The 11,845-nt window shown below is 36.2% G+C and overlaps 1 protein-coding gene across 1 annotated transcript; it reads right to left on the minus strand.

Moving 5' to 3' along the window:
* Positions 1-6,948: 6,948 nt before the first annotated feature.
* On the minus strand, positions 6,949-11,038 carry LOC142973312 (uncharacterized). Its single transcript, XM_076114953.1, has 6 exons — positions 10,964-11,038; positions 10,384-10,491; positions 9,234-9,371; positions 8,730-8,888; positions 8,127-8,342; positions 6,949-7,592 (listed from the first exon to the last, which is right to left on the minus strand). Exons 1-6 carry the CDS (start codon positions 11,007-11,009, stop codon positions 7,390-7,392), a joined length of 870 nt encoding a protein of 289 aa, XP_075971068.1. The 5' UTR covers positions 11,010-11,038; the 3' UTR covers positions 6,949-7,389.
* Between the last annotated feature and the right edge of the window lie 807 nt (positions 11,039-11,845).

Consider the following 11,845-nt stretch of genomic DNA (forward strand, 5'->3'; position numbering starts at 1 on the left):
ACTTAGTAACCAAGTGGTTCATCTTCATCTGTCATCATTCTCAAAACCGAGTTAGGCGGTTATTCTAACGAAACAGGCATCTTATGTTGACTGCAGCTGGCGACACGTTGGCATCAATCAACCTGGAATCGCTTTGGCGATATAATACTTTCAAGTCTTAAACTTAAGCTTATTTATACCGGGCGGACAAAATGACTAGTATATCTTTGTTTATTTTTTCATTCACTTAATTATGCCATGCATATGGGATACCATTTTCATGGGTATAAACCTGACAAAAGTTTTAGGGAAGTTGACCTCAAATTATTTGGGCAATCGTCTGCTTACCACTCTGTATGATGATGGAAAATATTAATTTCAGGTCATAGTCTGTTAGGCAATACTTTGGCACATTATTACTCCTGCATAATACATAATACATTTGAAAATCGCAAGTCTGTAACCTCATGAGGCGGTATATTTACGATGTTTGTGCACTTTGTATGCATTGCTTACGAACATATTCGTTGGCACGATACTCTCTACCTACTTTATAACGTTGGCAATCGAATAGAAAATTATATGTTTTGTTTTCTTCATGTTTAGGTGTGAATTTCTTTACAACTAGTTATTTCCCTGTGGAATCAAAGTGTTATATTGTTGTATCTCTCTGAACTGTTCGTACAATATAATATGTTACGAGAGAAATAAATAACTAAACATGTTCTAACAAAAGTCATCTAATTCCAATCTGAAAGCTTGCCTGGTTACCAAAACTTGTGCACTGATAACTAAATTACTGATCACCTAATATACTTGTACATACTCCTATAAATACTAGGAGAAAAGGTCTCAAGAAGACGTACACAGAACATATTGCTGATGTGCTTTCAAAAGAGTAGCAGTACTTGTCATCGGCAGTTTTGTATAACGAATTGAATGGTAAACACACAATCAGGTTTTACTTACTTGCCTTGTACATATGATTCTTCAAATTGTAAAAAAAGGTAATTTCCTCTTGTGGGCAAAGGCATTGACTTTCACATTAATTTCTCTATCGTTTGCTATATAAAATTAAACATGAAAATATCTACAGCAACCTTCATCCGAACATCAAATTTCATCCAATGATTAATAAAAGCCATCGTTTGTTATCCATCAAAAGTACGAAGGCAACATAGTGTACAAGTAGTATTTGATCAATTGCGTGTCAACGTGAGATATGGCGATCTGCACGGACCGAACAAATAGGGTTGGTGAGCCAATGCATACAGATCCCGACGGAGCACAGATTATATCACACTGGATGTGACTAGGTAGTACTTTGATACGCTATAAATTTGTTTTTGAGTACTGTTACGTCGTTATGTCGTTGTGTAGATTTTCTATGGATTTTTCGTGAAGTTATTTTGTGCTAGGTAAATAATAAATGGATATTATTAAATGGTCTAGTAATTTAAATAATAATCGTTTCCACTTTGTATACTGTAAACACTTATTTCAATACTAAAAGTTGTTAGTAATAGTAAAAACTTTGTTTTTAAGTAAGTATTTATTTTCTCAAGAACAATTTAAAAACAGAACAATCATAGAGTTTTTGTGTAACTTGTAGTGTGCTCAATCGTAGTTCGTAGCTGTCTACGTCGTAGACCTACGTAAAATAACGTAGTACAATGTAATTTGACGCTTGCAACTATGAAAACAAATATAATATACTGTCTTTTTAAATATTGTACGTCCATAACTTGGATGTCCAAATTCTATTATAGAATCAAATATCAGAACTGAAAAGTCATGTTTTATTTCGATAACTTAAATTTGTTACGCCACTTCGATTCTCTCTAGATCTTGTTACCGGACTGTCCCAAAACAGTAATATATTATAACAACCAATAGCGTAATCAATCTTCAAGGCCTTCAGCCTTCTTCAAGTTTATTTAACTTATATAGGACAATAGTAGACCACTTACAAGTACGTGATGTCCTTGAGCATGTGAAAGAAAAACTTTGATGGTTCTGGTCTAGATATTGTGAAATTGTTGTACAAAAATGTTCTGGCCTTTTTGTGGTATTGTTTTAGATTTGTAACTCTGATATTTAACCCAATTTTGATACAATTACGTCTGCTGTTATGTCCGAAAGTGTAAGCAAATTTGTAAGAAATACACCCACGTATCGCCATTTATAATATTGATGCCACGTAATAGCTACATTGCCTAAACCGGGCTTTGAATCCGACGCCCGAGGATCAGCCGTCGGTAGCAGCAATTCAATGTGTCCTCATAATTTCATGATACCGTTCAGAAAAACAATATATCAACAATATTTTTTAAATAATTACTTCATCTGTATAGTTTGTTTGTTGCTAGTGTTCTCGCGTGACACAAAATGCATGCTTAGTTCCAGCTAACAAACAACACTCAGGTGCAAAGTAAAATTTCGGACATTTCCATATCTGCACACAGAGAACGCAATCACCAAGCTCAGAACAAAGCCAAACGCTATCTAGTAAACAATTCTAAAAGATAATTAACTGCACAACAAGACAACGTAGCGCCAATAAGAGTAGTGAATTTGCATTCCTAGTCTGTTGTATGCACGTTGATAAGAAACACCCTACTAAGGATTCTAGTATCTTAGAATATAATTGTAAGGTTATTTTAAGTAATAACCATTTTAATTGCACGTTTGGCGCAGTGGTTTAAGCGGTCACCTTGCCGCAACAACCGTAGCGCCGCGTGTGGTGGGTTCAAATCCCACCCGGGACAAATCTTTGTGCGATGAGCACGAGTATATGTTCTGAGCCTGGGTGTTAATGTATCTATATAAGTATGTATTTAGAAGTATTAAGTATATTTATCAGTTATTTGGTTACCATAGTACAAGCTCTGCTTAGTTTGGAATCAAATGACCGTGTGTGAGTTGTCCAATAATATTTATTTATTTAATTATTAACCTGATTGAAATTACTCGGGTAACATCAAAAATGGGTATCGGGTGGCGAGCAAGGCTGACGTGTAAGAAGGGTATAGCCGAAATGGATTGTGAACAGTACGCTAAGGAAATTTTATTCGAGAGCTTCTGCATATATCTTACAGAATATTCACGAGATGCTACTTTTTAATCACTAAAAATATACAATGATATGTTTTCGTGCAGCATCGTGTCACATTTTCAAGTGACTTATCTTCGACTTACTCGTAGTAATTTTCTCACGCAAACCTCTCTCTGTTATGCAGATTCTATTAGAGAGCTCTACAGACATGTGTAGATCGACACAAGGGAATGTTTACGCGTTTAGTTGGTAAAGTGACGTCACAAACGGTAACTAGGTGAACGAAACACAAGCAGCCGTTAATTAGATTAGATTACTAAAGGCAATTTTTTTAAACAAAATCTGCCAGAACATCATACCAATCCATCAGACTAAATATCATTTAAATCTAGCGTCGATTTAATCTTAATTAAAAAAAAATCCAATAATATTTGTTCATACATATAGTAAACATCGTAATGCATGCCTGAGAGTTCTTTAGAACAGTTGTTCTAGAAGGTATGCAAAGTCCCCAATCCGCACTTGGCCAGCGTGGTGGATGTAGCTTGGAGCAGAAATTGAAGCAGTTGTCGTTACTCCTCGCCTATGTCTTATTTTATTTACATCTCATATATGTTTGTCTCCTGCACAGCAGCTTGTAGCAATATTATATACAAAGCCACACTCGCTCTAAAACACGACCTCAAAAACCCCAATTGAATCGTACTCATATTAAAAAGTACCCCAGCAACCCACAAACAAAATTTCACGTTTTCATAAAAACACATAGCACACGTTGGCAACAAATAAAAGTTATCGAACCTTTTTCTCAACTACAAAAGTTAGACTCTACGAAATGCACTTAGCGACGTAAAATATTCTACTTTACTGAATATGAAAATTTTGTAGGCGCCCATATTTTTAAAGGCGAGGCCACTAAAATTGAGGTGAATTTTATGAGGACACGTTTATTAGCTATCGTTTTAGTTTATGACCTTTGCTCTTTGCCTCAAAGGTTATATGAAACTGAAGGTGAAAATTAATTAGCTATTGAGTGTGGGTGTTGCTATTTTCATAACCAGATAATTATAGTCGATTATACATCAAAATGCTGTATTCTTTACTGCTCTATATACTTTATGCGTTGAATAGAAAATGTGTAAAATATCCGGCAACATTGTCGCCAAAAATTAATAGCTGCGTGCTTGGCACAGGTACTCACCCTGAGTTAGTCCTTGAGTGTAATACCAACTGCTGGATAGAGATAGACTATGCATTTTGCCATATCATTTTTAAATACATTTAAAAGTTATGATTTAATGACTTGGATATTACAATACTTTTATGCATCTCGTGTTTTAGATGTTTTATGTACTAGCTGACCCGCGCAACTTCGCTTGCGTCACATAAGAGAGAATGGGTAAAAATTTTCCCCGTTTTTGTAACATTTTTTACTCGTACTCTGCTCCTATTGGTCGTAGCGTGATAATATAAAGCCTTCCTCAATAAATGGACTATCTAACATTGAAAGAATTTTTCAAATCGGACCAGTAGTTCCTGAGATTAGCGCGTTCAAACAATCAAACAAACAAACTCTTCAGCTTTATAATATTAGTATAGATTAGGTTGACAAAGATATTCTCGTTTTTAATGGCCCAGACTCACGGGCAAGAGACAAAATGTAGGCCAAGCGAGCAAGTCCAAGTTTGTAGCAGGGAAAGTTTGCGAGCAGTCCCGAGTATGTTCCCGTAACGGATATCTAACGTTACGTGCTAATGTACTATGTCATCTGCGGTATCTAGACTTGTTAATTAACTCTACTAATTATTATTATGATCAATGGTGCTGGAAAACACGCATACAATGAATATATGTCTATGTCATGCCTAAAATTGGTCAATTATTTTTTTGGGAGCATGCAGTCCCCGACACGCTAAAGTCAGCCAGTGGCCAAGTAGACTTATGGTTTTTCTATTCCGACGGCTGATTTCAAGGTTCCCAGGTTAAATATCGGCTAGAAAACATTATTATTACTAAAGGTTCTTAATAAATTAGCCGATTTAGGGTTTCTTTCTTTTATTCATGAAAACCGATGCAAACAGCTATAGCCCAAAAATCTCAAGTGCAAATCTATTCAATAAAGAGCTGCATCTAAATCATAACTTACCTTTTGAAAAGACGATCGTGAAAATTCCAATAAAGTCTCTCTTTGAACGCAACTGCAGTATAAAACTAAATTAAACCAGGCCGCCTTGGGTTGCCATGTGAGATAGTTTTCCGTTAGTTCTTTAAGTTTAATATAAAGTAGGTAAATACAGACGTACATAATATCACGCCTGTTATACCTGAAGGTGTATGCAAAGGAGTATTGAATACACCGTTTCGCAATGAACAATGTTACTTTCATGTAATAGGGGGCGAGCCTTTTTCCATATACCGGGCACGTCACCAAACTCCGGACTACTATGATAAATAATCTAATATAAATTAGATAAAGATCTATAGCACTTTGCTCGATCTGGGAATCAAAGACGGGACCTCGAGTTTAACAGACGAATACACTACTGATCACAGAGGCTGTTCGAAGTAGCTTAGTGACATAACTACTACTACTACTACTAAAAAAGACTAGTCTAAACTTATATTCGTTGAGATTTGTTTTTACATAAGCAATCTCCAAAAACTTACAAATGTTACCAATTGCACGTAATTAAACCTCTCTTTATATCTTATTATTTGATCAGCAACTGTATTTTTTCCCAGAAAATGTATACCCTCCACTCTGGCAACACTATTGACACCGCCCGAGCCCTCAATTAAAGTGTCGTTGAATTATTCAGTACGAAAGTGGACGATTTTTGACGTCAATGAAAAATTCAAATTACACTATGAAAATTAATTTTCAGCGGAGTCTTTGATATTTTGATATCCAATACTTATGTAATATAGTGTTATACGAACCTCAAGTGGCAGTGGGCAGGGCACATAGCTCGCAGAACCGATGGCCGTTGGGGCAGAAAGGTTCTGGAGTGGCGACCACGAACCGGGAAACGTAGTGTTGGCAGGCCCCCCACAAGATGGACCGACGACCTGGTAAGGGTTGCCGGAGTCGGATGGATGAGGGCGGCCCAGGACCGGTCCTATGTCCAGCAGTGGACGATTCCCGGCTAAGATGATGATAGTGTTATAAGCTGATATATTAGGAGAACGTGAGGATTATCTTAGTGAGTGGTTAGTATAGTTCACCTCTTCTATTTTATTAAAAGTATGTAACCGTTTCCTTTCATGCTACCGCTGAGTCTAGTTTGAGGACATTTTAAAGTGACATCATGCTCAAACCTTGCATGCAGAGTCATATGACACACTTTTTAAGAAGATGCAACGTCTTCGACCTCAACTTAGACAGTGTGGTGGTAACTCTTGCCGAGCAGGGACAGTCTTCTTTTTTATTAATCCAGTCTTCGGAGGCTACAACCCGGTATGTAAGCGGAGCTGCGCGATTCTGGAAGCTGCTAATAAGTTCTTTATTTTCTTATGGATGGGAGTTTTCTTTATACGTATTTCCTTCAATATCGATATAGCCAGGGCAGCTAAAACTGATGTATAAGTTAGTTGTAACTTGCTCGCTCCGAAACTAATTATAAAGTTTCTCTCCACGTTTTTACCGGTCGTTATAGTTTCCCAAACTGTGATCTAATTAAAATCTATGAAAAACTGAGTTTTCCTTCACATGGGATAAAAAGTAGATACAGTTACGAGTACATATACATACTAATATTACAAATGCGACAGTTTGTATGTCTGTCACTATTTTAATAGCTGAACTGCAAAAAAGTGGTTGAAATCGTATTTTGAGTCAATTGCTTCTTTCTTATTTATTTTTTATAAAGATTTCTTATTTAACCAATCTCGAAAATATTTTATTTTCGCTTTTATAAAAAGGCACAAAATCATAGTGCTTGTGAAATTCCCAGTTGTCACCCGAGGGACAGTGTTAGAGGGGACAACTGAGAATATACCTGTTTGTGTCCCACATATTAAGTTTTTTTTTAACTAAATTAGGCAGACATATTTTCAAAACAAATACATCCTTCCGATTCCTTCCTAAATCATCCTCCATACAAAAACTGTTCAAAGAAACTTAAGTTTAATTCACAGCAAGAAAATTGTAAATCATTTAATTACGCATTTGACACATTTGAGCTCTGTAGGAGATTGTGACAAAAAGACGAACAAAAAAGTTTTGAAAAAAAAAACTGTCATGACACGTGGTCACAATGCAAATTATTTGTAGCGGGGAAATAATAACAACTAACAGATGCAGAATTTAATTTAAAGTATCGATTGAGAAATCGTGCTGATCATTTATAACACGATTAATCAGATTTCAGTTTTTTCTCGTGAAAAATAACCTTACGATCGATGTAGTTAATAGAACTTTCACACATAAAAGACATGGCAGTGTTGCAATCAGCTTTGAATAGTTTCTGACTAGATTCGATAGAGCCGCAAAATAACGCATCGTCTGATGGCTTATATCCATAGTACCAGAGGTTGTACAAATCTTCTACTGGCTGGCCTGAAATTATCAAAAAAATATAGTGTTATTTACAAGTTAATTTGTGGCGTGATCTATGTATAATATTATAGTCTACCGCTGCGCTAATATCTCGTGCTCAAATCCGTGATCCAAGCATTTCTTATTGGTTGCCCCGATTTAGGAAGTTGTGGTCGCAGACACCTCAGAGGGCATGTAAAGCCGTCGATTTTCTTCTTTTCACCGCTCAATCAACAATAGAGGATAACGAATGAATTTTCTAGGATGCGGATACTCTAAACAAGAAGATTACAGGCTACTACCAACGGGGAGCATAGCAAAACTGATAAGATTTGCTCTGTCCCCCAACGTTTAAAGTAGCAAAGGAGGGGTGACACGAAGGATCATGAGTGGTCGAAGTGTCAGCAAGCTATTAACCGGTACTCCTACTCCAAAGATAAGGTAAGATCGAATAGAGAGTATACTTATGCATTGTTTTCACTCAGGAGAATCTTCCTTCGTGAACCACTCGCGTCCTACTTATGTGTATAAGTAGTATGGCACTGTCATATTTACCTGTAACACTCATCCAGTTCCCACCACCGGTTTGTGACAACCCGACGAAGAAACTTTGGTAACCTGTGAATGACCACAGCGCGTTCATTTCGCTGCGGTCGTTTATAACTACGAGGTGAGCGCCCTCGGCCTTGCACACGTTGGAAGCATCAGACCATGTCGCAGGTGTTATGTAAAACTTATAGCATTTACGGCTCTCGCTCAGGTATGTGTAATCTGGAAAAAATACAACTATAGTACCAAAATACTAAGGGAGCATTTGGCAAAAAATTTTGGATGTAGATATTTTTTTTAATAAATAAGAGTGTGTTCCTTTTCAATAAATTATAGATATCTTCAATATTTCGAGCAGTTTTTGTCCATGGCCCATAATCTTATTCCATCCCGTATATAGCACGTTATTTAACTCAAGGAACATTCTAAAAAAAATTTAACTACTGAATAGCACTTACTGCTGAAACTCAGATCTTGTGTTTCAGCAAACATAGTATACGCATAACGACAACGAAACAATATAAAAATCTATTATTATGATATTCTGAATTTACAAGAAACAAAAAACATTTTTTTTCTGCAAAAAAAAAAGTTGAAATATCTTATTACCTAAATTACATGCTGCTCTCTTCACATAGCAAATATACGGGAGCTTTGAAGAGCAAGGCACCACATGCACGCGGTCTTTACTCATAGCGAGACATCTTCCGTAGTCAGGGTTCAGTTTGTCCATAAAATCCATCTCTGGCATATCTTCAAGTGCTACACCTGCAACATTATATGCATTGAAATGATTAGCTTCAAAAATAACTGCTTGATTTAACCAGTAGCGCGATTCTGTACAGCCAGTACTTCCAAGTATCGAGAGTTTGACATTTAAAATGTACTGCAAAAATTGTTTCAATGACGCCCGCTAGAGGCGCTGAACCGATGGTCATACAAATTTTCTCGATAGCCAGCTGGTTGTCGATAGTCGATAGTGGGTGTGAATCGCAGTACAGAACTGCGCGTTGTAGCCGCTAACAGTTATTTTCTACGGAGGCAGTTAAGTTTAAATATATTATATTAACTAGTTTAATTTTAATTAAATTGGCTAAAGAAATCGATACCAACCTTCTTCAGATACGAAGGAATTTGGCGAATCCCTTGCCATTGTCCCGAGAAGATATGAAGTCGGGTGCTTCTGCGCCGCAATGATAGTCTTCAGCTCTAGGATCAACTCTTCAGTAATAGGCGATGCCAGTACTGCTTCTGTAATAAACAACACACGCTTATGTAATACAGCCTACTTTGTGTCAAAAAAAGAATAAAGAAAGGTAATCATCGTACACCTTCAATATTTTACGATAATTAGTTTACACGGATCGTAGTAGGCCCTCTATTTCTTCCCGATGTTTTTCTATCCTGTTAAAGCGAGTGATATTTTTTTTATAATGGCAAAATACATAGCCTCGAATTTAATCCGCCTTTTAGTAACAATCAATTTTTTATTCACAGATCAACTTTTGCTCGGTAGAAGCTGAAAGTACATTTTGGTAATGTTTTAGGGACAAATTTTGACTTCCTTCAGCCAGTAGTAAAACTAAACTAAACTAGCTGACTCGCGCAACTTCGCTTGCGTCACATAAGAGAGAATGGGTCAAAATTTTCCCCGTTTTTGTAACATTTTTCACTGGTACTCTGTTTCTATTGGTAGTAGCCTGATGATATATAGCCTATAACCTTCCTCGATAAATGGACTATCCAACACTGAAATAATTTTTCAAATCGGTAGTTCCTGAGATTTGCGCGTTCAAACAAACAAACAAACAAACTCTTCAGCTTTATAATATTAGTATAGATAATCACGTTTTTCTCGGTACCTTCTACATTTTGATAATGTTTTAGGGACAAATTTTAACTTCCTTCAGCCAGTAGTCTTGGTGGTGCATTGTGAGTCGGTCATTTTGTATTACAAGAGTTATATTAAAAAACTAGCTGACTCGCGCAACTTCGCTTGCGTCACATAAGAGAGAATGGGTCAAAATTTTACCCGTTTTTGTAACATTACTGCTACTCTGCTCCTATTGGTTGTAGCGTGATGATATATAGCTTATAGCCTTCCTCGATAAATGAACTGTTTAACACTGAAATATTTTTTCAAATCGGACCAGTTACAGTAGTTCCTGAGATCAGCGCGATTAAACAAACAAGCATACAATCTCTTCAGGTTTATAATATTAGTGTAGATACTGCTCGAAAAACATTATAACAAAACGCGAACCTCTGTCACGACATTGTGCTGACGCCTCGGAGTAATTGGCGACCACCTTGAAGACTTTTATCCAACCTCCGATGTCTTCTCGATATACAAACTTGCCATAGGATCCATCTGTAATTAGAATCAAAGGTCAGTTGCATATTTTAGGAATAAGTTCTATATAACTCATCTGCAAGAAAAAGGATCAGCAATCGTATGAAAATAACTGCCAAATTGTATAAAATAAGCCGTTTAATAATTATCCTGAAGTGATGAAACCAGTTAATATTAGGTCGGGGAAAAAGTCTTTTCGCATTATACTATGTATGAACTTGTAATAAAATCTTTTCTCTACACAAAAAAAGCTCGATATTTGGGTACCTCACGAGCTCACTAAAAGAAACTTAATGAACCGTATACATACCCATTTGTGATTCTTGAAGGCAAAGAGATTTTTATATTATTACAAGTTCATACATACTATAATGCGAAAAGACTTTTTCCCTGATATATTAAAAAACAAAAGTGTGAACCCATGCATGCATAATATCATATATATGGGTTTGTGTTTTTTTATGAGTAAGTGTGTGTATGCGAGACTCACCAAAGACAACAGATAGAAGTACGAAAAGGATTATTGTTTTTAACATAACTAAGAAGTTAAATACAAGCTAGTTTTATATCAACTGAAGCTTTGTTTCCTCGCCCAGTATTTATTAGGTAATATTTAAAGTATTATCAGAAACAAACAAGTTAATTAAGAAATACTATCGTATAAGTTACATTATATTTCCTGTTTGTTTCGTCAATTACGGATAAAGATCCGTCGTCGATAACGGATATGTATACCTATATAGAGTCTAGAAAAACAGTTAATTAATACCTTGCTGTGAAAAATGGAACGCAAATACCTAACATCGAAACAAAGTCAATATTGTTTAAGCGCGAAGATACATTTACAAAATTTGTTGTCTATTTGACAGCAAGCTAGCGATTGTCCATTACTATAGCGCGATTCTCTACAGTCGGTGTTATTGAGCATCGAAAGTTTGACACTTAAAATGTACTGCCAAAAAAGTTCATGCGACCCTCACTAGAGGCGCTGATTAGATTTTCATAATTTCTCGATAACTAGCCGGCTGTTGCTGGTCGAAAGAGGTAGAGAATTGAACTACTGGTTAGTACTAGCACCATCAGTACGTCATTCAAAGTACGAAGGTATTAAGCCAAAATACCATAAAGATCTTCACGTCAATACCTTTCAGAAAGCCCTAACACTCTTTAAGTTGGTAACGTAACAGTAATTTTGCTTAATCAAAGCGATTTATCTAAAAAGCAGTCATTTAGGTTCAAGTACTCCGGACCAAACATTTTGGATTTTCAAGGCTCTGAATAAAATTGTGTCAAGGAATTAGTAATTCCCGGTAGTGTTTTTTTTGGGGTAGAGTTTAATCTTAGTACGAGTCATAAAAACTGTTTTTTTTTT

This window comes from Anticarsia gemmatalis, chromosome 5 (assembly GCF_050436995.1).
Source record: "Anticarsia gemmatalis isolate Benzon Research Colony breed Stoneville strain chromosome 5, ilAntGemm2 primary, whole genome shotgun sequence".
NCBI classification, from domain to species: domain Eukaryota; kingdom Metazoa; phylum Arthropoda; class Insecta; order Lepidoptera; family Erebidae; genus Anticarsia; species Anticarsia gemmatalis.